Source organism: Seriola lalandi, unplaced genomic scaffold, assembly GCF_002814215.2.
Source record: "Seriola lalandi dorsalis isolate HSWRI2012SDOR001 ecotype SW California unplaced genomic scaffold, Sedor1 jcf7180002054692, whole genome shotgun sequence".
Taxonomy (NCBI): Eukaryota; Metazoa; Chordata; class Actinopteri; order Carangiformes; family Carangidae; genus Seriola; species Seriola lalandi.
Genome location: NW_019525245.1, coordinates 1628369 through 1654752, shown reverse-complemented (window position 1 = coordinate 1654752; position 26384 = coordinate 1628369). Strand labels below are relative to the sequence as shown.

Here is a 26384-nt window from a genome sequence, read left to right as displayed (position 1 = left end):
ATCCTGTAGGCAAATGTGCTGAAAAAAAAAGCTTTGACTCATATTCAAATGCACACACAGTAACTATGATCATCACCATCATGTCCAGCCCTTTCTGAGTCCACTCTGCCCTATACCACCACGTCCGCACCATATATGGATATATGCACAGCTACAGGTAGACAGACTATAAACATTAACACAAGTATTAATGATCCTCCACAAAAAAAAGGATATCAAAGCACATGAATAATTATAGTAACTGATAAGTGATGAAGATAATCATTGTGATTTGTTTATATTATTATTATTATTAGCAGTAATAGTTATTCATAATTAAAGCTTTAGTTTTATCATTATTTTTTAGTATTATAACATACTTTATATATCCACTGTGGATTCAATGAATATGATAATGATGTTGATAAGTATGACACATTCATACACACACATACACGGGTGTGGGGCAAAGGGTGTTAGGCCTGCTTGTGTCTTTACTGTGGAAGCATGGGAGAGCTGGCTTTAATCAATTAAAGATGAAATATTACATGAATTTATTTTAAAGGGGAGCCACATTGTACGCATTAAAGTCTGTTTACAGGTCTAGGGGAGTTAATTAAAGCTGTTCGAGGCTCCATAAAAAGCTGCAGGAAGGCTGATTAATTGCCTCGAGTGATGTTACTTGAGTCAGTGTTGGTTGTGTTTTGGATGACTACAAGTTTGAAAATCTGTGGGTGTGGAGTTGTGAAGAAGTGAGCTTACTAGACATCTGTACTTGAGGCTTGTGGCAGAAGCTACATTAGCTGCTACTCGCATAACACACCTGAATCTTCCACTGAATCATCAGTGGGCAATTTGCATTGTGGTTAATGTAGCTTCCAGGTAGACACCAGGACAAGGAAGAGGAATGTGTGAAAATGCATGTAAAGAAAGATGGTATCTGTAGTTTTGATCCTTTTTTTAAAACTGTCCATTGTGAATTCGACGGCTCCATCCTTCTCCACCGCAAACACATCGCACACTCTCCTGTTATTAGTGTACTACCAAACACACAATCACTGATATTGATACTGATAATGTATGTTACTGAAATGGGCTGAGAGTCATGTGTCAGGATTTATGTGGTGAATGAAAACATACAATTTCATTACCACTTTAGGTGAATTACACGATATCTAATTCTCTGTGAATTACTTCACATCATACAAATATGATAAATCACAAGACAGATTTTAATGGTGAATTTGCAAAACCCTATCTGTTATTATTATAACACAGAGTTACTACTACTAAAAACATTGGTTTGCTAACATAACCAATTTTCACCTTGTCATGTAATAATCATCTTATCCTGTTTTTACTTCTAGTTGTGTAGGTTGTTATAACTACATGTATACCCTGTTTGTTTTAGTGTTTTATTACTTCAATTGTATTATTGTTATGATATGTTTTAAGTAAGAAATGAATAATAAAAAGACTCATATTCAAATAATCACATCCTTATACAAACAAACCTCAACCAATAATGATACAAATTGGGATGGAGAGAAGTCATAAACTCACCTTGCACTGCCATGCGTTAGAGTGATCATATTGCAAATAACCAACAGTACAATAGACTCAGTTGTTGCAGCATCAAGTAGCAACAGAAGCACTGAGGGTGTAACTTGTGTGTATGATCGATATTAAGAGTGTGAAAGCCACCATGCTGTCAGTAGTAACAGTGCCAATGTACCGCGTGCAGATAGGCACACTGCAGTGATGCTGCAAATATGAAAATGCAAAGCGCTGTTCATACAGAATGAAAATAACACTGGTTTGATTTGCAAAATTCATTTACTACTCCTGGTGCCAAGGGTGCTTTTTACATAAAATCATAAAAGAGAGCGTATGAATGACAGACAGACTGCACTAGTCATACTCTAAATATGTGATCAAACCTTTTCCTTCTCAGTCTCATTAAATATAAAAAAAATGCTTTCTTCCACAACATTGTCTGTGTCTCTGTGGTTAAATCAAAAATAACACTCAAAAGACAAGAAGAAAATTGGAAAATTATGAATCATAGCAGGATCAAAAGCAAACACACACAATACACAGTCATTATTCTATGCTTGAGTTGAGTTTTAAAGAGGTGTTCAGTGATGTCATGTAGCTTTTGTATAGCAAGGTGGTCTTATAAATTACAGGGGAGACCAGAGACAGTTTAGACAGCATTTCCTATTTCCCCAGTAATTCACCATTCACCAAACTAACTACTGTTTTTGTTATGCTATAGACATCACCACTGCTATTACAACTGTTCCTGTGCACATGGAACAGCTGGAAAACATGGCAGACAGACTGGCAATATGACTAAACACTTGATGAATCCATTTCGAGAAAGGAAAATCTTGCATCTACTTTTCACACACTGTTTTGCAGTTAACATTTTTTTCCAGCATGAAAAATGACTTTTGACCACACTTAAGGTTGGACATGACTGCTCAGAGCTTGCGACATCAAATGGATTTTCAAGATGGCTCTAATCCAAAGGGGAAAAAAAAAATTAATGAATGTTGCTGAACATCTGGATTCATCTGCAACAATTTTTCACCTCTTCTGTATTATGACACACTAATAATATGGCGCATTTGAAGACTTAAAACCTACAAAGATATGGCACTTTTTTCCTATTCCATTACAGCTCAGGACAATATCCAAGAGATACATCTGGTAAAACTGTTGAGAATAGTTTTACATTTTTTAAGTCTGTCTTAATACTCACAGGTCCAGATGCACAGTGTCAGAATTACTGGTAACTGTAATTATTTCTCCTCTCCTGAAGAGATCCCCTTCTTACTGCAACTTCACTGTAAGAGATGGGGGATAAAATGCAAAAAATGTATTTTAAATTTTGACTGAAGCTAATACGTGTCCTCAGCAGTTAAAATTAGACAGATTTTGCACAGTTTTCCTGAAGTTAGTCTTTTTAGTGCGAAAATCACTCTTTGTGTTTCCTCTGACTGTTGATTCTTGGCTAAGCCCGGGTGGAGGGATTAGTCCACGAAGAAGGAATTATGTTCTAAAAGGACGGTAACTTTTGATGATAGCCACTTGATTTGTGTAACGGACTGCTGAAGCCTCGTCTTAGCTTTGGTTAATTTTAGAATATATTTTTGTGGGGACTGTGAATTCTGTACCCCATCACTTACACTGGAGTTGTGGACAGGATCATTTTTACAGCCAGTATGGACAGGAAGAGGGATTATGTCGACCAGTGACTCTGTAGTGTAAATATAGGTCTGTGAGTATTGTTTTAAGATATATTTAATGTGAGGATGCTTACAAAAATAATGCCATGAATAGTGTTTATTTATCTGTAAAGTTCAGACAAAGTGTAGTAAATAGAAAAAACTTAAATCAAATCAATGTTTAGAGTGGCCAGTGTTGTTTTTCTGTGGATTTCTGTGGAGTCGGGGCTTTCTCATTGTCATTAATTCCAGACTGACCCCATCTTGTTGAGAGCAGGGCTCTGTGGGGGGCAGACCATCTGTTGCAGGACATCCCCCTGATAGGATTGCGTGATGGATGATAAGCTAAACAACTTAAGTGCCTCAAGCTTTTGCACAAGACTGTATGTGCAGTAATAATCTATCCTACTGTGCTGCAGAGAAATAGTCTATACTATAGTCTAACTTTGTGGGAGAGTTTAGAATATGGCCTATTTTTCATTCTGATTAGTATCCACAACCCATAATATCTTCCTCTCCATACAGAGCAGTACAGTGCTTCACTCACTCCTGACTCTTACTCACATTTCGCTTCCTCTTCCTACGTAACTTGTGGATCTGTGCCACATTACTGTCCTGTGTTTTGAAGAAATAAAGGTTCCAACACCCTGAAAACAACCATACACTGAAGACAATACATTTGTTTGGCTTTTCAATTTGTCAACCAGGTAAAAAGTGAGGCAAAAATGAGATGGACTATCTTGTCTCAGTTAGACTCTGTGAGCTTCCATCTGCACCAGATGTTTTTGGCTCCTCCCCGGCAGCTTGGTAAAACATTCCAGCCCACCTCTGGGATTCGGCTGGCTCTCCACACACTCCCACTGAACTCCAGTCAATATTTTACAGGAGCTAAAGAGACCGAGCTGATACAAAATGAGAGGACTTGTTGTCTTGGTTACTTTGGCCTGCTTTGCCACCGCTCAGCACCAAGCACTGATTGACTATTTGGAGCGGAGGCTGCTTGCTATTGAGGTAAGACTCCCTTTACCTCCCTGCCGAGCCCTGAGCTCCAGAGTCCCTCTGAAAGGAAACTTCCAGGGACAGGGCAATGGCAATGGAATGCAGATGTGGGCAAATACTGGGGAAAATGCTGGAAAATACGTCTCTCCTAGGGATTATGAGCTTCTTGTCTTGTCTGGGTTATACCACTGCACCTTAAACGGTCTGTATGCATGTCAGACAACTGTAATGTCAAAATGCCATTATAAAAAATATAGTTTATTATATGACAGTAGAGATAGTTTGTTTACAAGACTTGTACTAATTTGTCGTCACAAAGTTACATTTGTCATGATGATCAAGTAAAGGTAATAATTCTCATTTTAATTTAATTTGACCAACAACACATGGAAAATTAAAAATCTCTCAGGAAACTTCCTGCCTGTGTATGAACTAATTTTCTGTCATGAATGAAAATGTATCTCATGTATTGTATTGTACAGACTAATGCAAACTTACCAGTAATAACTTGCCATTCAGTAATGCTATTTCAATTCTGCTCATGATTAAGTAATGCTCTTCTCTCTTCCATATTAGATCTAAAGTCTTTCAAACACAGTTGCTTACAATAAACTCCCTCAAACATTCACATCACTTAGTCTCTTCATTGTTCTGTAAAGTGGTGCCAGACTTCACTGATCACCTGTAGAGAAAATCTAATTTCCTCCGCAGTGAGGTCAGAGGTCAGGGTCTGCTACAAAGCAGCACCCACAGAGAGTGCCGATAGGATTCAGTGTTTTGCTAAAAGACATTTGAGCAGGGTGGATACTTGCCACGTGTAGTTTGAACCTGGTTGTTTGAAGGATGAGTTTCCTACTGATTATGCCCCTCTGTTCCAGTCTATTCACTGAGCATGAAAGGAACATAAAATTATGGCCTTTTCCATGCTTTCCAGGAATATATTTATAGTTCCCATAAAATGAATATCCATGTGTCATTCCCACTGTTGAAAATCTAAGATGGAGTCTGACCACTTCTGCTTGTGTTTAGATTCAGATATAACTAATCACCTTTGTTAAAAACAGGACCGGATCTCTCTATGGCACGAACAGACCACCCGTTACGCCTCAGAGCTGCGGGAGCTGAAGCAACAAATGGTATCTCAGCTGGAGAACCTGGACAAAGAGAAAGAGGCGCTGAGGATGAATCTGGATGGTGTGGGGACGAGGGTGGACCGAGTTGAGCGTGAACTTGACTACCTGGAGACTCAGAACGGGGCTCAGCCGTGTGTGGATGTGGACGACAAGCTGATAGAGCAGCAGGTGACTCTGGTGAAGGAGAAACAGAGAACCAAATATTCAAAACTCTCAGGTGAGATATGATGTTCTTAAACTTACAGCAAGAAGACCAGTTTATCAGAAAAAACACTGCATTGTGTTTATCTCGGAGCCTCTCTTCTGATTGGCTGACTGTTTTCTAAGTGACTTACGGTCCAGGCCAACCAGAGATTATGGATTGTAGCCTACTACTGTAGCTTGGTAAAACTCACTGGTGAATGCAAATGATCAGTCCGTTCTGAAATGAGGCAAAAAGACGGCCTCAGCGATGGAATGACCACTTGCTGTTGTGTTGTTAGTGAAGTTAAAACACAAAAGGTAGGTTAGACGGCGGGTCCAGGTGTGCTGTGCTGTGGGTTTGGCTGAGGATGGTGACTGTATAGTTGTGACATCACAAAAGTCCTGTTGGCTCGTTTTAAGGCACAGTTTCTGAATATGGGCACAGAGCACTTTGATACTTTCACAGTGTTTATATAACGCCTAGACCTGCTTTATAATAATAAAAGACACAGAAATCTCACGTTCTGCTGTCGTTAAAGGTCCCATATAGCGACTGATCAAGAAGGCACAAAGTGAGGTAATAAAGTGCATTCATTGCCTTAAGTTTCCATTCATAGTCACTCCTTTGGTGAGCCAGTTCTCTCGACAAGAAAGCTGAACTATCCCTTTAAATACAGTTCTGATAGATTTAAATGACATCATAATGTAAACACTGTAAACGAGTCACCCATCACATAAGGCCTCTCACTGTCTTATATTCAGACTGCAGCGACATGATCTCCAGTATAAAAGCCATGAAGATCTTGAAGCGAGTTGGAGGGCCAAAGGGCATGTGGAGCAAAGACACCAGCAGGGGCTCGGGGAAGGTCTACATCTTTAATGGGACTGATGACGACACCATCCACGAGTTTTCCTCTGTGCAAGACTTCACTCGCTCACTGGGCATGTCTCAGTCCAAGACCCTGAAGCTGCCGACGGCCTGGAAGGGAACAGGACACGTCGTCTACAACAATCACGCGTATTATATAAATCAGGCTGAAGAAGTAATGGTGGTTAAATATGACATGAAGAACAACTCTGTGACAGACAGCGCAGTGTTTCCTGTCCAGGACCATGTCCCCGTGTACGGCCTGACCCCTGAGACAGTGATGGACCTGGCTGTGGACGAGGAAGGCCTGTGGGCCATTTACGCCACACGGCAAAACAGGCACATCTCTCTGGCTAAAATGGACGCCAACTCGCTGGACATCGAGCAGATGTGGGACACGAACTGTCCGAGAGAGAACGCAGAGGCGGCCTTCGTCATCTGTGGCACTCTGTATGTGGTGTACAACACCAAGCAGCCCGGCCGCTCACGTGTGCAGTGTGTGTTTGATGTCAATGACATGGTGACCAACGAAGATGCGCCACTGGTTTACTTTCCAAAACGCTACGGAGCTCACTCCAGTCTGAAGTACAACCCACAGGAGCAGCTGCTCTATGCCTGGGACGATGGCTACCAGATCCTGTACAAGCTTATCATGAAAAAGAAACTAGAAATTTGAGCTGATAACCCACCTACCAAACGCTTAAATGAATATACCAGTGTTTTTAGCTCCTTACAAATCATGTATGTTTAATACAGCTGGGGACCATTTGTATATTTTCACTGTACAGGTTCAGATTTTTACGTGTTTTTGGTACTTTTAAGGCAGCCATTAGTTTCCACCTCATACTATTGAAACTTGAATTGTATAATCACAGTAGACATCAAGTCTACTCTTTTAATACACGTATAAAATGCCGTACTGTGCTACTTCACAACTATTACATAATTTTAAAAATACAGTTGGATACAAACCTGATGTTCAGTATGATGCATCAAACAACTCAATAACATTTCAAGATTCTGCCATTTGATTATTTTCATACCAGGAGATAATAATTCATAGAAAACATTGGCTGCTTTGACGTCAGGAAAAATACATTAAAATCTGAAACACTAAGATAGTTTGCAAAATAGCCAGCAATGATATTAAGTATTCATGATTTATAGTGAATAGGATAAAAATGCAAAATGACTGGTATGTTCCTTTATGTTCAAAAAAGGGGAAAGAGTGCTGGATTGTGAGATGTATCTGTACTTTCACATGTGAACATAGGCTGTGTTTTATATGATTTCCAGATTTTGAGAGGTATTAGGTGATGTCTCTGTCTGAGGCACGGTGTTTCATCACTGTCACAATCATATTTCTAATCAGACACTGCACTGCACTTCCATCCATACAATCAACTCTGTGTCTACTGGTGGGTCAACCTGAATAGATTTACTGTACTGTACCTTACCTGTGATCTCTTGTGCTACTGTCTGTTTCTAAAGTTGTTCCAAGTGCTTGTTTCTTTTTGTTCATGCAAATATTGTGCAAGTAAAGGTCACATCATAATTTTGAATTAGTACAATGCACCTGACCACTCACTTCAGCCTCGCTGTCAAAATCTTTCCATCCTATACTTCAAACGTCTTTTTGCTCTCTGAATAAATTGCGACAACTTAAATCTTGGCGGCCTAGCTGAGTGCAAACTGTTATGTCATTTCCATATGAATCAAATTCATTGAACCTCAGCTCTTCTCACCACTGGTCATGTGCACCACTTGTTCTCCCCCAGGGGAAGCCCCTGAGTCTGAGAACTGTGGCTTTATGGTTAGTCATTGACAAAGGTAACAGTCAGTGTAACATCCATAATAAGTCAGTCTAAATAAAGGCTTTAGTGTTCCTGAGCTAGTCAAGATATAACATTACATTAATTAAATTTCATTCTGCAGCTTTATTCATTCACCAGTGTTAACAAATTTCTAGTGTTCGGATTGATAACGTTTAAAACTAACTATCATCATCACAATATATATGATGTTGTCACTTATAAAGCATCCACAACCATTTAGTCACTATGGCAGACAACCTCAGAGCTGCCATAAATATAACTGGGATATTAGGAAGAAACAGCTAGCTGGCTAGCACTAATATATTCCTCTCTTTATGCTTTATGTATTCCTCTCCCACAAGCTGAGCACATATGTATTTTGTGGTGTTAACCTTTTACTAAATGAAATCACCAAAAGTTACAAAGCACACCACTATATGATTTATGCCCCTCATATAATGCAACTGTTAAATATTAATTTATGGCTATAACATCTGTTTCCTGCTGTTTGCTTATAATATTCTCAATTTCCCACAGTTCCTATTTTCTCTAATAATTGTTCATTATGAGAATATAAATGGAAACTACACCTGTTAACCCAAGGAGTCTCTCTGTTGCTATGTACAATCATATTAAAGCCACTGTGTAGGATTTGAACATTAGACTTTTTCTACTCTCTCTGTTGCTATACCACTTTTTTTTTTTTCAACCTGCTTCATTTAAATTAAACTTCTGTATTGTTTGACATTATGTCTACATATGGCGTGACTAATAAAAACTAATTCACTCAACACTTTGGTTGACTACTTATATTTAACTGAAGCACAAAACCAGTTGAGCACGGTGAGTTGTCAGAAACAGTCAGAAATCCTGGTATGTACAAGTGAAAGAGCAGATTTCAAACCCTGAAAGGAGTATGTTAAAAATCCAAAACCGTGAGGGTGGGTGCTGCAATTATTACGCTTGAAACATTAAGTATGGAGGAGTTATTACAGATTATCAGATTTTAGTTTAAAGCAATTGAAGCCTGTTTTCCACTTTTTAGTGTAGATTAATAACATGTAATTACCTCAGGAATGATGTTTTAACATTTAAAACTATCAAATCATTTTCATTTTGAGATGTTGTTTTCCTCTGATACCACAGCTTCTTTTCATTTTCATTTTTGTCTCGAAAACAATTAAATCAGCACTTTTGTTGTACTTTGCCTGCACTTATATCATGTCAGTCTGTACATCATGTTTTTTCTTCACATAATTTGACTTGTACACATTAAACTCAATATTAGAAATATTAAACAGTTCATTGTCACTGCCAGTTCGTGACATAACTTTGCAGGCTGACACGAACTTTCCTCATAAATTTCTTAGTATGTCTGATGAGATGAACTGGGCCTGTGTATTTGACCAACCAGAGATTACTTCAGTGTTAACAGTAATTTGATTTAATAAGGCAAGGCAGCATTTGTGGTGTTTCTGCCTCACAAAGTATTTGGCAGAATTGTTTCACTTGGCTCCAAAATTGGAGAAAATAATGATTCACTTGTGCTCTAACTGCAACAGACTACTGACCTTTCATTTGTCGACTTGAGACCAAAATCATGAGTAACTCTTATTTGAACAAGTTTATTTTTTTCAAACTGTTAATAAACAATATCCATAAAAAACAGTTAATTAAGTTTGGATAAAATCTTGAATAAGAAAAATGCAACAGCCCATTAAATTCTGTAAAATCTGAATTAGAACAGGGAACATTTGAATATCGTAACTGTATGTACAAAGCTGAGAACTTAAGTTTGGTAAATAATCCTGCCAGAAAACCCGAATGAAGCATTTCTCTGTGTTCAACAAGCCAAGGTGCAGTTTTAAAATCACTTCAAGATACTTTGGACCCAAAGTCAACTGTAAGAATCAAACTACATGAACATGATTATAATTTCATGTTCTTTAAGCACTAACTGTTTTACATCAGCCTACGATGTCTGTTGTGTGACAACTTGTGCTGAGTCGTCACTCCATCTTTCATTCAGCTGCTGCTCAGTCTTACAAAGCACGGCATTTGTTATTTGCACTATCCCACAAACGTATGCGACAACATTTAATTCTACCTACTTGACTATTTGAATGTGGACATCCTGAAGCCAACATACCGATTAAATTGGGAAATTTAATGGCACGTAACTAGAATGTGTCTGCCTGACCTGCACTCAGTCAGAGCAACATCCCAATCACAAATAACATTTACATCAAACATGGCAGCTGCACATAAATATGCAAAATTATGATATTGGATATTACAGTTAAACATTCATAACTATTACAACATCGGAGGTGAAATAACAGCAAAACCTTCAGGACATCTATTTTCTAGAAAGCTGGTTTTCAGTATTATCAAATATCCATAAAGGATCCAACATATCCTGTAGTGTCCACCGTTTCTGTCTATTCCAGGTATGGTCCTGAAAGGAGGCTGAGGTCCTTATTGCTTACACGTTTGTTGGCATAAAAAACGGCCCGATATTTTGCTCGACTCAGAGTCTCAGATGAGGAACTGGCATGGTGACATCGCGGAAGAATCGATGTACAAGGGCATTTTTGGCAGATAACCTTTTGTTTGGATCGTAATTCAGCATTTCCTGCAAAGACAGAAAACAACAAAGAAAGAACAAGAAAGAAAGAAAGATGATGTCAATTAATATGTCTATATACTTTTCCTGCTAATAAATACACAAACAAACATACAGCATTAACCTCCTGGGCAGATGTGCTAAATTAACAAATGTATGAATTGACTGCAAAGGCTCTCACTCCAAGCAATTCTCTTCCATCCTCGTCAAGAAGAGGAACCACCTTGGATAAATCCTGTCTGGCCCACTTGGGGAAAGAGGGTTTGTAGTCGGGCATTGATGTGACTCCGGGCCAGACGGTCTCATCTGGTGTGCCCAAGGTGCGGAAGATTCTGAATAACTGGTCGATCTCTGAGTCGCCGGGGAATAAGGCCCTCCTGGTGATCTGTACAAGAAGAACAGTGAGGCCAGACTGTTGGTGAGATGTTGATCCATTGTGCATCTTGTATAGTGGAGAAGGATGAAAACTGAGTGCATTACCATTTCAGCAAAGATGCAGCCTAAACTCCAGATGTCGACAGCTGTGGAGTAGTATTTGCAACCAAGGAGAATTTCTGGTGCTCTGTACCAAAGTGTTACCACCTGTAAAATATCACAGAAGCGACTTAGAAACACTCAAATGCACACACAAAAACGCAAAAATGTGCAGCAAGAGAAACACTTTCTGTTCTTCTTGCGAGTACAGAATTAGCCAAAACTACGTTTTGCTGTGGCAATCAAAATTATGTATTTCTGTATTTAAATTTGAATACATCTGAAACATTTCTGAAGATGCTTTGGCTTTACTGTTATGAACTGCTGTGTGAAGTATTAGACATATATTTTAATCCATGTTCAATTTTCTTCCAAAACACTGATACTTTAAAAGAGTAAAGTTACTCCAAAGAGTGACGGTGTGAAATAGCAACGCAAATATGCCACTGCCATCATTTGGAGTGAATTTACTCTTACATTTATTTAATAAACAGAATTGGCTTTGGAAACAGTGAAGGTGTATGAATGCTTTCTGAGTTCACTGCAACTTTGTCTTATTCAACACTACTAATAATTGATTCCACCTAGCTTGGGAAATTTGTGGTTCGTAGATGTACAGTGCATTCGGAAAGTCTTCAGACCTCTTTAATATTTTCACATTTTGTTATGTTGTATGTAAAAAAACCAACTGGTCATAGTAATGAATTTGCGCTTTAAATCATATAACCCTTTATTTTACTTCACAAGCTTGTTGGCGTGGATCAAAGATGGAAGCTGTACACCTTACCTCATGTGTGTATGTGCGGACAGGTACTCCGAAGGCTCTTGCCAGGCCGAAGTCAGCGAGCTTGATCTCCCCCTGAGCGTTGATGAGGAGGTTCTGTGGCTTCAGGTCTCGATGAAGGACCCTGTGGGAGTGGCAGAAGGCCAGGCCTTGCAGCAGCTGGAAAAGATAACTCTACAAAGGCAAGAAATATAAACCAAGGTGAGCTGATTCAGACAGAGTTAATTTTCTTCTTGAAGATATCAAGACCGCAAATCTAGCTGATGTTTACCTTAACCAGAGGCAGTGGGATACCAGTGACAGATGAGGAGTCCATGAACTTCTTTAGGTCCTGATGAAGGAACTCAAAAACAAGGTAGAGCTTGTTCTCGGTGTGGATGACATCTCGCAATCTGAAACGCATTAACAGGCAGGTTGGACTAAAATCTGACTCAAACAATACAATTATCTTGCAAGTAGCTAAATGTAAGATTAAGCACTTACTTGACAATATTTGGATGACTGAGTTCTTTGAGAAGTGAAATCTCTCGGATGGCAGTGCTTGGTACACCCTCCGTTTCCCTGTATGAAATCCATGGTAACTTAACTGGTTATGTTATTGAGGGTCACTCGCTCATACATACCAGGTTATAATAACTGTCATTTTAACATTTTTGTAATTTACTTCTGCTTGGTTATTGTTGATTTGACGACAGTTTCACTATCATGTTTAATTAGTTTTATTCTATCTTTTCTGTGTCTTGACAGTTGGGGCAGGTGTAAAGCATCCAATCAAAAACTAACTTGATAAAAACAAAGTAACTGCATGAAGACGACCAAAGTCGTGCCGTCAGCTGCCTCTGTTATAGTGGCACTGCTCTAAGTCCTATAATTACATCACTGCACCATCACTGGCAGTGCAGCTAACAAATCAGCAAAAGGACCGATAAGCCCACTAATGATTTTGCTTCCTGTTGTCTGACACAAAAGTCACAAAACAATGGATACAGAGACTCACTGATGCCACCTGCTGAGGCCTGGGAAATGTGTGTTACTTGGCACAGCATGACAGCACAAGAATATTATAAATAAAAAATTTCATTTTGTAGGCCTAAATAAGGAATACACTTACATACTTACACATGCACTGAAGCAACAATCAGACCCATGTTTAAATATGCATTATATTCAGTGGTTCCCAGAATTATTGGGGCTTTTGACCCTGTGACCCCCTGACTGCTTATAATAAAGCAAAGGGCTGCAACTTATTACTAATCATTTTTAATAATCAGTTAATCTGACAATTATTTTTCTTATTTCGTCGTTTAGTTTATGAAATGTCAAAACTCCAAGGAGATGTTTTTAAGTCTTGTTTTGTCCACCCAACCCAAAACCCGAATATTCATAAAATATGCTTGAAAAATGACAAACGATTGCTCAACTCTCCATATAGTTGTACATTAATTTCTGTCAGTCGACTAAGCAGCTAACCAGCTCACTGTTTCAGCTCACCTTGTGACCTCTTATCAGACATGAGTTCAACCAGAGTCGTTTCTCTTTGCTGGTTGGGACTCAATGCAAAAACATCTACAGTACTTATAGGTTCTTCTCCATTAAATGGATCGTGTTTTGATGTTATAGCTAAATGGATGCTGTAAAATGTGCATGAAAAATAAAATGTGAAATATAAGTGTTAGGGGCATAGGGATATATGTTAGTACTGTCTAAGCACAGCTACAACTTAAAGGCTGGTGGATAACACACATCGTTTTTGTAATGTTTTTATTTTCTGATGTCAACCCGGGAAAATCCTTCAGCTGTGTTCAGCGCGGTAGGAGGAAGCTGTGTAGTTAGCAGCAGAAATCGGCCAGATGATAACACCCAGCAGTCTTACGGTAACTTACGTGTCTAGCCTGATTTTCTTCAGAGCGACAGTTTCTCCGGTGACTTTGTTCTTCGCTTTGTAAACCACTCCGTACGTCCCTTCTCCTATCTTTTCCACTTTCTGAAACGTATCCATTTCCGGATAAGTTTGTTGGTTGTTTAGCCAGTTAGCAAGACTCCTCTCTTTGTGTCGGAGCTAACAACTGCTCGGTGGCTACGGAGACAAACGTGGGGGACCGACATATAATTAACCGCTCCTCCGGGGTGGTTAAAACTGTCCGGACTCACCACAGCCTGAGGACGGAGTTCCTGTTGAGGATAAACTTTCTCAGGTCAGAGTGAAGCCACTAAAAGCCGTAGAAAGGGTCATTAGCCGGCCCTGGTGATGATGGGTTCAGTAAATATGAGGATTAGCGCGGTGGCTGCTGCTCTGTGGAAAACACTGAACCAACACAGCGCCGTTTCCCGCGTTACCCCGAGCGCGTTCGTTTTTCTGTTCAGGACACACCGTCAACCGAAGCCGGGTGGTGTTTTTGAGTTTTTCTAATCGCCTCTCACCAGCGCCCACAGAGGGAATCGTCGTGTATTAGACTGGCAATGCTGAGTAAGTAAACATGTTTTTCAAATGCACTTGTCAATTGTGTTAAAATTCTTGGTTTTAATGTCAATGAGTGTAAGTCGGGAGATGGAGTCGTTTCATGTCGGGATGAGAAAGAGCATTCAACGAACAACCCTCACAGGTCACATGGTGAGAAGATGATGACGTTTTTCATATTCAACGCATGGGTGTATTATAAGAGGCGGAGGCGGAAGTTATTTTTTAATTTGTTTTTTTAATCGAAATAAATAAATATATCATGCTATAAAATAAAGATAAACACATGTGACGTTTACAGAAACCTGATTTAACAAATAGAAAGTTTAAACAAAATCTAAGTCTCTTTATAAATCTCTCTTTTTTTTTCTATTTATTTATTTATTTTATTTTATTTTTTACAAATTTTAGAACAATTAACAGGGGAACTACTATGACTACTACTCACATTTGTGTATTGCTCAATCTCTCTTTTATTATCAACTGAGCAAAACTTGGTAGAAACAAATGACAGTGAACTAACACAACACAAAGAAACAAGCAACACTTTCAAGATTACTTTCAAAATACCTCATTAATCTAATGAGTGGCAGTTTTGTTTACTTTTTCAGAATTTTTGCACACTATTGATTTAGTCTGGTTTGCTGCCCTCAATTATTTCACTGTGTACTGGAGAGACTGAGGGAGGACAGTTGCTCCCTCTAGTGAAAGCTGTGCAATCACTTGCTCTGTAAAGCTGAGGTGTCTAACCTTTCTCTGTCATGCCTCCTCTGGGAAAGCCAAAAATGTTGTTTTGTTAACTCTCCTCTAAATGAACAAATTCAAAGACCATTTTCACAGCAGACATTTTGACTTGACAATAAAAGATTAAGTGTTAGCACTAACATTATTAATGGTTTTGTTGCAGGAATTATTGCAATGCCGTAGTAATGTTATGAGTTATACCCGTGTGTGACAAGTTAAAATGATATTATGCAACATGCAACAAAGATCTCCAGCAGGAATCAAGCCGGTGACAGAGCAGTTAGATAATCATGGGAATCAACAGGTCACCAGGATGCTTAAGTGAACAGTTTAACGTACCCAAAGTCCTGTCAGGTCTGATAAATAACCTATGTCATTATCTGTCAACCATTTGGCTTCAAGGTGGCATGAAACATCAGGAGGGACACATTATTTTTTCTGCAACTTCTTATCATGATTTTGTGGTTGTATTTATGTAGACTTATGTAGAATCTCACTGATTCTCCTATTAGATGTAGGGTAGGTCAATGTTGGTACAACTGGTCCATATTGATCTAAAATATGGACCAGGCTTTGTCATGAGGCATTAGGTGTCCTCTGAAACAGCCTTTGTTGATCCGTCTAGACATGAAAGCATTCATGCCCAATACTGCACATGATCAAAGCCCAGAGGCTTGACATATCTCCACCCAGCAGATTTATATGTCTCTGTCCACAACAAAGGAAACATTTATTTATTGTTTATGTGTGAGTTAGAGGCATAAAGACAAGCTAAAAAGGCTGCCATGGTTAGATGAGAGTGTAGGTTGGTTTCTAGTTTTGCCTAATTTTGTTTAATAAACAGAGATTGTTTCTGAAAGTGATGCCAGTCACTATTCTTTCTGGCTACTAGTACACATGCAAAGGAATAATCAGTGTGGACATTGTTAGGAAACAGGTAGCTACCCTAAGATCTACCTCAGAAAGGTATCCTGATGAAAGTCCTGTTCCACTGAAAGGTTTTTATTGTCCCATTTTTGGGACTTGCTGTATTCATGAACTGATGTGACTGTCTGGTCCGATCTTCAACTGGCTTTTTACAAACCAGATGGTCTTATTGATCTGACTTTTGGTCGATTGCAAAACACAATCCTCATTTTCTGTGAGTTAGTGTTTAGAAAAGAGAGTGTGTGTGTGTGTGTGTGTGTGTGTGTGTGTGTGTGTGTGTGTGTGTGTGAATGCAGGTCAGTGAGTGGCTCTGTGGTTCGGTGTTTTTTTCAAGCACCCGAAATTAACTGTGGCCCCCAATTTTAAAGTCTATGCACTTTGATTACTGTTTATTTAGTTAATGTGATAATTCACTACTTTTTTTAATGTTGTAATTTTTTAGAATTTATGTAATTTTTTTAATTTGACTTATTGTGAAGTCAACTACCAAATGCAGTAAATCTGTGTTATACATTGAAAAAACATATCCAAGAATTTTCCTGGAAAGTGAGCACTTGTAAAATTCCCAGATTTTTGATTATTTCCCATGACTTCTTCTGTCTAAACAGCTCTCAAAATTTCATGTTAATCCCAGAAAGTCCCTGAACCACAGCAACAATGCTATTAAGATACTACACAGTGGAGACTAATGAGGAAAGAGGCTGATGTTTGACTATTTGTGGTATGTTAAGTCAGGTGCTCTGTGGGGCGGATTTATTTCCTCCTGAACTTTGCTGTTAGCACATGAGAGGTCACATGTAGCGCAGCCTGAACAGACTCACAGACATGAGACAACATCAGTGGGAAAACCACCAATCACTGTGATAACAGAGCTCATAATGACTGATTTTTTTAAAGTAAAATATTAGTACTTAGTATGACCACTTAATCGTCTCTTTCATTTAACTTTAATTGCTCATAGGAGTTAACATGCAAATCCGAAAAGTCAAAAACAGGAAACAAAAACAGGAAAAGTACAAAACTAATAAATAACTAAATAAAAATACTAAATATAAGAACATAAGTAAAAGGTGAGTAAATAATAAAAGCTTTTATGAAAGCATCTGCTCTTTATTATTTACTCATGTTTTATACATTCATATTTCTCCCTTAAATATGGCATTTTTCACCAGAACCATTATTATAATGCACATTGCTTCATTTTGATTGAATGAATGGGTAGATTATGAGTGTGAGACTGTTCAACCCTGCCTCTTCAACAGCAAAGGTTTTCATATTATGATACTTCTCATGCTGTAACACAATATAAACATGTATAATGTGTTAGATAAATACTATGTGAGTCTACATTACTCTGTTTTATTATAGAGAAACTGATCGGTGAATTACCTAACAAACACACTTAAATGATGCTCTTCTATTTTCCAGTTTTATAGCACATCCTGATTAGACTCAGGCCAACAGAGAAACATAAATAATTAACTGTGATGTATCAATGATATCTTCAGGATTTATTGACATTTGCATCATGTTACTTGAAGATGCTACATGTGGGATGCTTTGTCATAGACTAGATGTGACTCATATTTGCTGAGAGAACTCTCTAAATAAGCACGAGGAGACAAAAAATTTTGAGATTGATGTGAGTGAAAATTGGTTTTAGTTTTTTAATCACTTCCAGAATCGATCAGCTCATTCATGTAAATGTTTTCTCGTCCCCATCTGAATGAAACTTTGCGTTGTTACAGAGGATGTGTCTCATAATCCGAGCACGGGTGTGTCTGTGTGTTACCACGAGCACAGATTCTTAGAGCTGCAGCAGCCCGAGGTGGACAGCAGGATACGGAGCAATGGCTGTGGAAATAAAAGGATGCCTTTGATTTGCCGTCCACACACTCATCTTGTGACGCCCATGCACACATAGCTTTAAGGTCATACGTCAAACACAGGCATGACTCGAGCTTTGCTCCCAGTTCTCACTGCTCTCCATCCTTAAGCCGGCGTCACGCACAACATTTGCCTTTATACTGTGCAGAAAGCATCCATTGATTTTCCAATAATGCACTTAGAAATTATTGTCCTACTTGAGGGATGTCCGTTATTTTGTGTTCACTTGAATTATTTACGTGCACTTTATCCATTTTTTTTTTCTGTGTTAGATTACTGTACAATTTCCTGGACGCTTTATTGGAGGTACTGTATTTACTGTATGACATGTAGCATCAGAATCAGAAAAAGACAATGGAAATGGGGCTTAAATGTGGCTCAAAAGTAAAAATACACGTTACACATGAAGTGAAAACACTTTTATGTGAGAATATAAAATTAAAAAAAAAAGATAATATTAATTTAAAAAAATACGAGTGGAAACAACTTTTCTGGCAATTCACAACAATAGTGAACAAAACAGCACTTACATCTGTTCTTGAAGTGGGTGGTGCCAGTTTACAGACTCACAATGATGTCAGAGGTGAGAAGAAATTTATGGTAATTCAGGTCTGAGGCCCTCTTAAAGAGCGTGAGGAGATATTTTTTAAATCTCTCTGGGAGTTGTGTTTGTGGGAGTTGGGGTTCAGCCGGGTTAGGATCGGGGCTCAGAGAGAGGACACACACTAACAAACACAGGATGAGGACTCTGGCACTTGTGCTGCTGGTTTTGGCTCTTACATCAGCCAATGCGAAAAGTGAGTACATCTGAAGTTATTGATAATCAATTTCTGGTCAGGCATGTGGTTTTATGTTGGGGTTTTTTTTGGTAAAATTTTATCACATTACATTTCTTCTTCACACACTATTTTCTATCAAAACAGTAAAACAACTTTTCAATTGACTTTTTTTCTTGCAGAATCAACTTTTGTATTTTGTAGACCTTTTATTTTCTCAGTGCAACTACATCGAGCTGTATTCATAGATCTTGTTTGACACACTTATATCTAAAACAAGACAAACTTCAAGTTGATAAAGTGGAATTATCTCAAACCAGTTTCCGCTTTTCTCTTTTGTTTGAGAAAAACAAAGTTTCAAAGCTGAAAATGAGTCTAAATTGTTTGTTAAGGTTGAGTATTTTACTGTGCGTGAGGTAAAACTAACACCAGGGAAAGTGATTAATTTTAATTACTGTGTCTGATGTCATTTCTGCTTCCCACTAGTTGTAAGCTTATGTGTGGATCTTTGAGTTAGAAATTATGTGTTTGCACTACAAATTGAACAGCAAATGTATTATAGTGTAATTTTCTGCTTGTTTCATGCGAACACACTCCACTCTGTTAAACAGGAGGAAGCTGTACAAACTTTTTCATGCCAATTTTACGCCATTACATAATTTCTTATGCCAATTTTCCAAGGTATGTGCTATAATTCAGGAAACTCTACTGTAATTCATTATGTTATTTTCTTTTCATACTTGGAAATGTGAAAATTATTAGTTCTGTTTGAGTGAGGGTATTTGAAAAATAACATTTTAAAAAGATCCCCTTAGTGTCATTTTCTCACACACACACACACACACACACACACACACACACACACACACACACACACATACACACACACACACACATGCTGAGAGAAAAGCCAGTGAGCCAGAGTCTGGGACCTCTCATTCCTCTTGCTGGGATTACTGATGCTGCTGCTCAGCTGATAGTCACATGAAAGGGATTGAGGAGGATTGCAGGTCGTGTGACTTCCACCGCCAAGAACCCCGACTCTCCTGAACCACCCTCAACGCCATAATCATGGAGCTGCTCTTGTTTACTTAAGCATCTCTATCATTAATGTTTAAAACCTGCTTGGTTATCATATAGGATTCATGCCAACAAACTTTATCTCTACTGATGTGTCTTCTCTACTGAATCTGGCCAAAACAAACAATATAAATATCCAGTTAAATACACTGACAAACAACAGGAAATATATATATTTCTGCAGCCAAGGCAGGGGTTTTAAAGATAGAATAGCCCTAAAAAAAACTCACTATGTTTTGGAAACTCAGTGGTTGTTTTGGTTGTTGTTGAGAATAACATGAGTTGCAGGTTGTAGCTGCTTTTCCTGAAGCTTTTGTAATATTCCTCACAGAGCCTAGAAGTCAGTTCACACGTTACCGCTCATGGAACTCACGGATGTATCCTGCGTGGAAAGATGGAGACCCCAGATTCAGAAACTGTTGGTCCGGTGAGCCTCCGTTTTTAATTTTGATACAGAAAAGCTTCTCTCTGTGAGTCTGTCACAGTCTAAATGAGATAAATTGTGTGTGTAATCTTCTTTCCAGGAGGTGAAGTGACCTTTGATCTTAAAAACGATGCACCCACTCTGACTGGAGCAAGAGCAACCTTCACCATTAATCTAAATTTCCCACCAAATCAGACAGTCCTCCCTGACGGGCAGGTGGTCTGGGAGCGTAACTGCACCATCAATGGTAAGATGACTTCTCTAGCACTGACACTGTGGAGTGAAGGGACCACAGGTTACTATACAACCTATTGTGACGTCATTATTTTTTCCTATTTTCATTAAAGTTCAAAACCACAAACAATAAAAAGCAGCTATGAATGGATAGCTGATGATTTTACCACAGATGTGACAACAAAATAATGTCTTTTTTAATTACCAGTTAAAACCCTGACAATTTATTTCAATCAGTAAACCAATGTGATTTTGAAATTCCGCTAGTTTGTGTTAGAATAAAAGATAATTAATCTTATTTTATTTCACCTGTGGTGCCTCATCTTCATCGTTTTCACGTCTTTTATTACACTGATGTATGATCTGTGGCCTTCCTCTTTTTCAGGACAACAGTATCAGGAGGGTCAGGCTGTGTATCCTGACCAGGACTCTGAGCAGACGGGACTTTTCCCTGACGGCACACCGTTCCCCAGGAGCCAGAACAAGAAACCTCACTATGTGTTTGTGTGGAAGACATGGGGTAAAGATTTTGAAATAATGTGCCCAACTGAAACTTAGGCTGCTCGTTAACTACAAGTGTTGTATAAAGAAATATTTTGCTCCATTTGTGGTGAAAAAAATTCACAGGATCGTTATTACTGAATAACTGAGTGATGAGAAAACAGACAACACAATCTTCCAAATGTAGCTATGATTTCCAAAAAACAGACCGTAGCTACAGACCATGGCTGTAAAGCCATGAGAAGTTTGTGCTCTCTTAACTCAAGAAAATAATCTTTTGGTTTAATTAATCTGTGAATAATTATCATTACATAGATTAAAGTAGTGGCACCCTGTAAGAAGTTTTGTTGATGCAATGGCCTCCGTTTACCATTGTCATTCATCAGTCTAACCTGCAAGGCTGGATCACCAACCAGGCAAAGAGGGTGACTACCTGGGGCAACAATGGCCTCATGGGCCCCTAAGGCCCCATATTCATTGATGATGCAAATTTTTATATAAAATTGTATACAACCAAATCATTAATGGTCCCCTGAGTGGGTTAATCAAACAATGCTAACCTGTGTTGGGTAATAAGTCACGAAGTCAAGAATATTATCCATGTTAATATGGGTTTATGACAATAGCAGAGATCCCAACCAGCGAAGTGGAAGCACACCTGCATTAAATTATTACAATTTTAAAACAGATTCCCAGATGAAGACTTTAAAATTGTTCCTCACTCTATTCTGCTGTTACTTCTCAACAAATTAAACAGGAGCCTTTTTTTTTTTTGTTCACCATCACAAAAGCATCTCATGTACCGTGTGATGAAAGTGACATCTGGAGTGTCTCCAACATGTGTGAATCAACTGAACTGTGTCGTGATTACCAGTCTACTGTTAATAATCCCATTGTCACTGTATTAAAGGGCGTTACTGGCAGGTGGCAGATGGACCGTCCTCCTTCCTGACCATTGGTACAGACAATGTCCCCCTGGGCTCCTACAACATGGAGGTTGTCATCTATCACACCCGTGGCAGAGACAAGTTCATCCCTCTCGGCTATGCCTCCTCAACCTTCATCATCACAGGTAACCCATCGAACAATCTCTAACCCAACTTGAGGAAAACTATTTACAATATTTGTATTTCTTTAACAACCCCCATCATTACATCTCTACATTTTTTGTTCTGTCTTCAGACCAGGTTCCCTTCACCATATCACTTGCCCAAGTCAGTGATGTAAACCAGGATGACCAGAACTTCATCCAGAATCGAGCTATTGCTTTTAGCGTCAAACTCCACGATCCCAGCCAGTATCTCAACAATGCCGACATCAGCTTCAGCTGGGACTTTGGTGATAGCACTGGGACTCTGATCTCCAGAGAGCAAACAGTCACACACACATATCTCGCTCTCGGGACCTTCAAACCTCAGGTGGTCCTGATGGCAAGCATCCCTAATGGCTGTGGAAACCCCACTGCTGGTGAGATTTTAATAAAAATCATTTGTTTTATCGTTTATATAAATGCTGTCCTGTGTGATGTCTGAATTAAGTTTTGCTCAGTTGTTTTTCACTTTTCTTACAGTGATTCCTATCGATGCCTCTGTAGCCCCAGCAGTCGTTGTGATGGCCTCCACCCCTGCAGATGTCCCAGCAGCAACAGCTGAGGGAGGAGATACAATTGCTCTAGATGTTCCCGCTTCTGACGCCACTCCACTTGCTGCTTCTGTGCAGCCAGCTGACACAGCCGCAAATACAGAAGATGGAGAAGCAGTCGTTGATACAGATGCAGAGGTAGTAGAGGTTGCCTCAGTAGCACCTGCAGTAGTTGATGCAGCTGTTGTTCCAGAGGAACAAGACCCAGCCAACACTGCTGCCCCTGCTGCAGAAGTAGATGCTGCTGCAGAGGAAACAGATGCTGCAGCAGGAGAAGTGGCCACCGCTGCCCCTGTTGCACCTGCAACTGAAGAAACAGCTGCTGCAGATACAGCTACCGCAGAAGAAACCGCAGTGGTGGCAGATGCAGCTGCAGAAAACGTGCCTGTGATTGATGCTGCTGCTTCAGTTGCTCCTGTTGCAGAGGGAGAAGAAGCTGCAGTTGAGGTCGCTGACGGTGTCACTGTCGCTCCTGTGGCAGAAGAAGCTGTAGAGCAAGAAGCTGATGTTGTGACTACTGATGCTGCTGCTGATGCTGTTGCAGAGGTTGTGCAAGCTGCCACAGAGGCCACTGCTGATAACGTTGTCACTCCTGCTGCCACTGAGACCACAGCTGTAGAAGAGGCAGCACCAGCTGAGGCTGAAGTACTGGAAACTGAGAATGAAGTTGCAGCTACTGCAGCTGCTGCAGGTGAGCATTTATGGTAAACCAATATAAGTGTACACAAAAGAAGAAGACAGCTCTTGTGACAAAATACTAATATAAAGTTTCTGTTTTTTTTTCCAGAGCAACCAGCAGGTGAGGAGGAGGCTGCTGCTCCAGCTGAAGGTGAAGTTCAAGCTGAAGTGGAAACAGATGCAGCACAAGTTGCCCTTGTTGTGGCTAAAAGACAAGCGCCAGAGTTGACAGCGGACTGCATGGTCTACCGTTACGGCTCCATCGCCACTTCTCTAGATGTTGTTCGTAAGTAAACATGGTTTTTTGTTATTATGGCAGATTAGACCTTAACTAAATATTCAATATTGTGCTTCGTAAAACAGCACAGTTTAACCAAATCTTTCTTCATCTTTCAAACCTGCAGAGGGTATTGAAAGTGTAGAGATTGTACAGGTGTCCAATGTTGTGGCACTGGCGACTGAATTGGATCAAAATGCCGTGGACCTCACCATTACCTGTCAGGGAAGGTGAGTAATAACATTCACTGAGTAGTTACATGAGCTAGTTGGAAGGTAGAGCACTTCTTGTTGTGGTTGTTTATTTAGCTTAATTTGGAATTACACAACATTTCCTTCTCATTCAAACTTACAAATCAAACAACAGATGACACTGATACAAAACTTCCAAAATGTTGCACTGTAGCCATCAAATGTATGAATCTGTAAAGGTCAAAACTACTGGCCTGGAAATGGAAATAAAGTGGCTCCAACTCAATAAATAGAGCATGCAGAGAGGGTCAAGAGGTTCACTTACTGTTCAGCTTACCATTAGAGGTGTATTGATTTGGTCTTATCTTGATATTCTTTGTAACTAATGCACCACTTATCTCCCAGCTTGCCTACATGGAAACTATGTAATTTTTTTTATTGTGTAGTTATACGCACTCAAGTTTAATATATGCACTAATTATTGGTCTCTCTGCCACCACATCTCTCATTCCCAACTATCCTTCCTTCAGTCTTCCAAGTGAGGTCTGCACAGTCATTTCGGATGCTGACTGTATCACACCAGTACAAACCGTCTGTAATGCAGCCTCACCCTCTCCAGACTGTCAGCTGATCCTTCGTCAGTTCTTCAATGACTCCGGAGTATTTTGCATCAATGTCTCTTTGACCAATGATGTCAGTCTTGCTGTGGCGAGTGCTAGAGTCAGTGTAACAGTAGGTGAGTAAAAGAAAAATTAATTAATAGCAGCTTAAATCACTTAATCAATAGGTCATTCTATCTCATTCATAAAATGTGCTTTGATTGCAGGCTCTGGTGGTTCCCCAGCTGGAACTGCTGCTACAGTCCTGGGTGTTATGGCACTTGCCTGCATCATCTGTTGTATTGGTTTGATGTACAGGTGAGTACCTAGCTTATAAACCCTTATCCCTGTGGAACACCCAAACTGATAGCTAACTGATTAGCAACAATACAGAAATGGCGCAAGTGCATTTGAGGCGTGTCCATATCCACTTTTGCTATTTTAATGGAGGAAAAAAGCGGCGCATGGTTCAAATAGGTTGCACTTAGTCTCTTAATCATGGGAGTGTTTATGGCACAACATGCAATAAACCAATTAGGGTACCATCTCCCATTCCCTTTAAAAGCCAGCCTAAGCTTGCACCTTGGCATATTGCTAGAATAATTACGCAATGTTTCACAAAGAATTAAATTTGAAGTGGACTGACACTGTCATCCTTATAATGCTGCCGCTGTGGCTGAAAACTAATACATTTATTGCAAACCATGGTTCAGACAAAACTGATTTTACCTTCCTCTTAATCCAGACAATACTAACTCATCCTAATAAGACCTTAGAGAAGACATAGTGTAACTGAGAGTGATTATGCAAGAATCATGTAAAGACAATTAAAGAACGTGCAGCAGCACTGATTCAATTACAAGAAGCAACTATCTTCCTTCTCCTTGTCTAGAGTCTCGTTTACTTTTTTTTTTCTGATTTTGCTCCTTGTTGACAGACATTTGCATATTTGCTTAAACTTTTGTGTGAAATTTCCTCACCTGTCCCATGTATCTATACAGACGGTTCAAGCAGTACCAGCCGCTAAGAGAAGACCACGGTGACAGTAATGGAGGCAGCTCGGCCGTAACATCAGTTCCTTTGTTGTTGTGGAACTTGCTGAGCCGACAGTCACCAGGAGAAAGTCGTCCACTGCTTCAGGGGAGGATTGTGTGAATATCATTATCAGCTGGTGCACTCAACATCTACAACTCCTTCTAACATATTGGCTTTATACGCCTAATACTCTACTTGTAGTGATATTGTCCCAGTCAATGTATTAAACCAGAATAAGTTAAGTGAACCAAGTGAAGTGAACCAGCCCTGTGCACAGCAACAGAACAGTAAGAACAGAAAGGAGTCAAACGTGTAATAAAAAGTGTAATAAAAAAATGTTGAAACGTGTTTAGAGGAAAGTGATATTTATTTTATATTATACGTTTTATTAATTGGCACTGATAGCTTATAGAAATTATTGTCTTATTTGTGGCTTACTTATACTGAACCAATTTGAAAATCAATGTTAACACAATTAAGTTAATTTTCTTTATAATGTAATTTAAATCACATACACCACACAACATTAACATGTTTGATACCCTGAAATGAATAAAATGGATCTTTATCACCATCATGTGTTTCCTGTCTACTGTATAGTGTGCATTAATGTCTAGTAACCGGACAGTATATTGGACACGCATGATGCAGGTGTTTGCGGTTCTTATTCAATGTGCCAGGATTAAATCTTAGGTAAAGACAGAAACAGTGACGCTTAGCTAAAGAACTGGAGCGGAGGCTATTTGTGTAACCTGTGAAAACACTGATACTGATACACTGATACTTGCGTGAATCTGGACGGGAATGTGATTACATATGGCATACATATTTTGCCAGCA

General features: G+C 39.3%; 3 protein-coding genes across 3 annotated transcripts; 2 read left to right on the top strand and 1 right to left on the bottom strand.

Moving 5' to 3' along the window:
* Positions 1 to 4049: 4049 nt before the first annotated feature.
* Positions 4050 to 9000, top strand: olfml3b (olfactomedin-like 3b). Its single transcript, XM_023423509.2, has 3 exons — positions 4050 to 4223; positions 5276 to 5561; positions 6290 to 9000. Exons 1-3 carry the CDS (start codon positions 4125 to 4127, stop codon positions 7069 to 7071), a joined length of 1167 nt encoding a protein of 388 aa, XP_023279277.1. The 5' UTR covers positions 4050 to 4124; the 3' UTR covers positions 7072 to 9000.
* An 818-nt stretch (positions 9001 to 9818) lies between these two features.
* Positions 9819 to 14416, bottom strand: cdk2 (cyclin dependent kinase 2). The gene is made up of 7 exons (XM_023423510.2): positions 13977 to 14416; positions 12577 to 12654; positions 12365 to 12485; positions 12097 to 12267; positions 11316 to 11417; positions 11017 to 11220; positions 9819 to 10844 (listed from the first exon to the last, which is right to left on the bottom strand). The coding sequence occupies exons 1-7, from the start codon at positions 14090 to 14092 to the stop codon at positions 10740 to 10742; spliced, it is 897 nt and encodes a 298-aa protein (XP_023279278.1). The 5' UTR covers positions 14093 to 14416; the 3' UTR covers positions 9819 to 10739.
* A 4351-nt stretch (positions 14417 to 18767) lies between these two features.
* pmela (premelanosome protein a) lies at positions 18768 to 26119 on the top strand. Its single transcript, XM_023423735.2, has 12 exons — positions 18768 to 18906; positions 20297 to 20392; positions 20490 to 20636; positions 21009 to 21143; positions 22035 to 22196; positions 22307 to 22591; positions 22695 to 23456; positions 23553 to 23729; positions 23848 to 23950; positions 24442 to 24647; positions 24738 to 24828; positions 25512 to 26119. The coding sequence occupies exons 1-12, from the start codon at positions 18849 to 18851 to the stop codon at positions 25663 to 25665; spliced, it is 2376 nt and encodes a 791-aa protein (XP_023279503.1). The 5' UTR covers positions 18768 to 18848; the 3' UTR covers positions 25666 to 26119.
* The last annotated feature ends 265 nt before the right edge of the window (positions 26120 to 26384 follow it).

Excerpts from the sequence above, each read along its gene's own strand:
- olfml3b (XM_023423509.2), top strand. The coding sequence starts at position 4,125 with ATGAGAGGACTTGTTGTCTTGGTTACTTTGGCCTGCTTTGCCACCGCT. Across the intron at positions 4,224-5,275 it reads GGAGGCTGCTTGCTATTGAG|GACCGGATCTCTCTATGGCA; the intron begins GTAAGACTCCCT and ends TGTTAAAAACAG. Across the intron at positions 5,562-6,289 it reads CAAATATTCAAAACTCTCAG|ACTGCAGCGACATGATCTCC; the intron begins GTGAGATATGAT and ends TCTTATATTCAG.
- cdk2 (XM_023423510.2), bottom strand. The coding sequence starts at position 14,092 with ATGGATACGTTTCAGAAAGTGGAAAAGATAGGAGAAGGGACGTACGGA. Across the intron at positions 12,655-13,976 it reads AAGAAAATCAGGCTAGACAC|GGAAACGGAGGGTGTACCAA; the intron begins GTAAGTTACCGT and ends GATTTCATACAG. Across the intron at positions 11,221-11,315 it reads GCTGCATCTTTGCTGAAATG|ATCACCAGGAGGGCCTTATT; the intron begins GTAATGCACTCA and ends CTTCTTGTACAG.
- pmela (XM_023423735.2), top strand. The coding sequence starts at position 18,849 with ATGAGGACTCTGGCACTTGTGCTGCTGGTTTTGGCTCTTACATCAGCC. Across the intron at positions 20,393-20,489 it reads ATTCAGAAACTGTTGGTCCG|GAGGTGAAGTGACCTTTGAT; the intron begins GTGAGCCTCCGT and ends TCTTCTTTCCAG. Across the intron at positions 21,144-22,034 it reads GTTTGTGTGGAAGACATGGG|GGCGTTACTGGCAGGTGGCA; the intron begins GTAAAGATTTTG and ends ACTGTATTAAAG.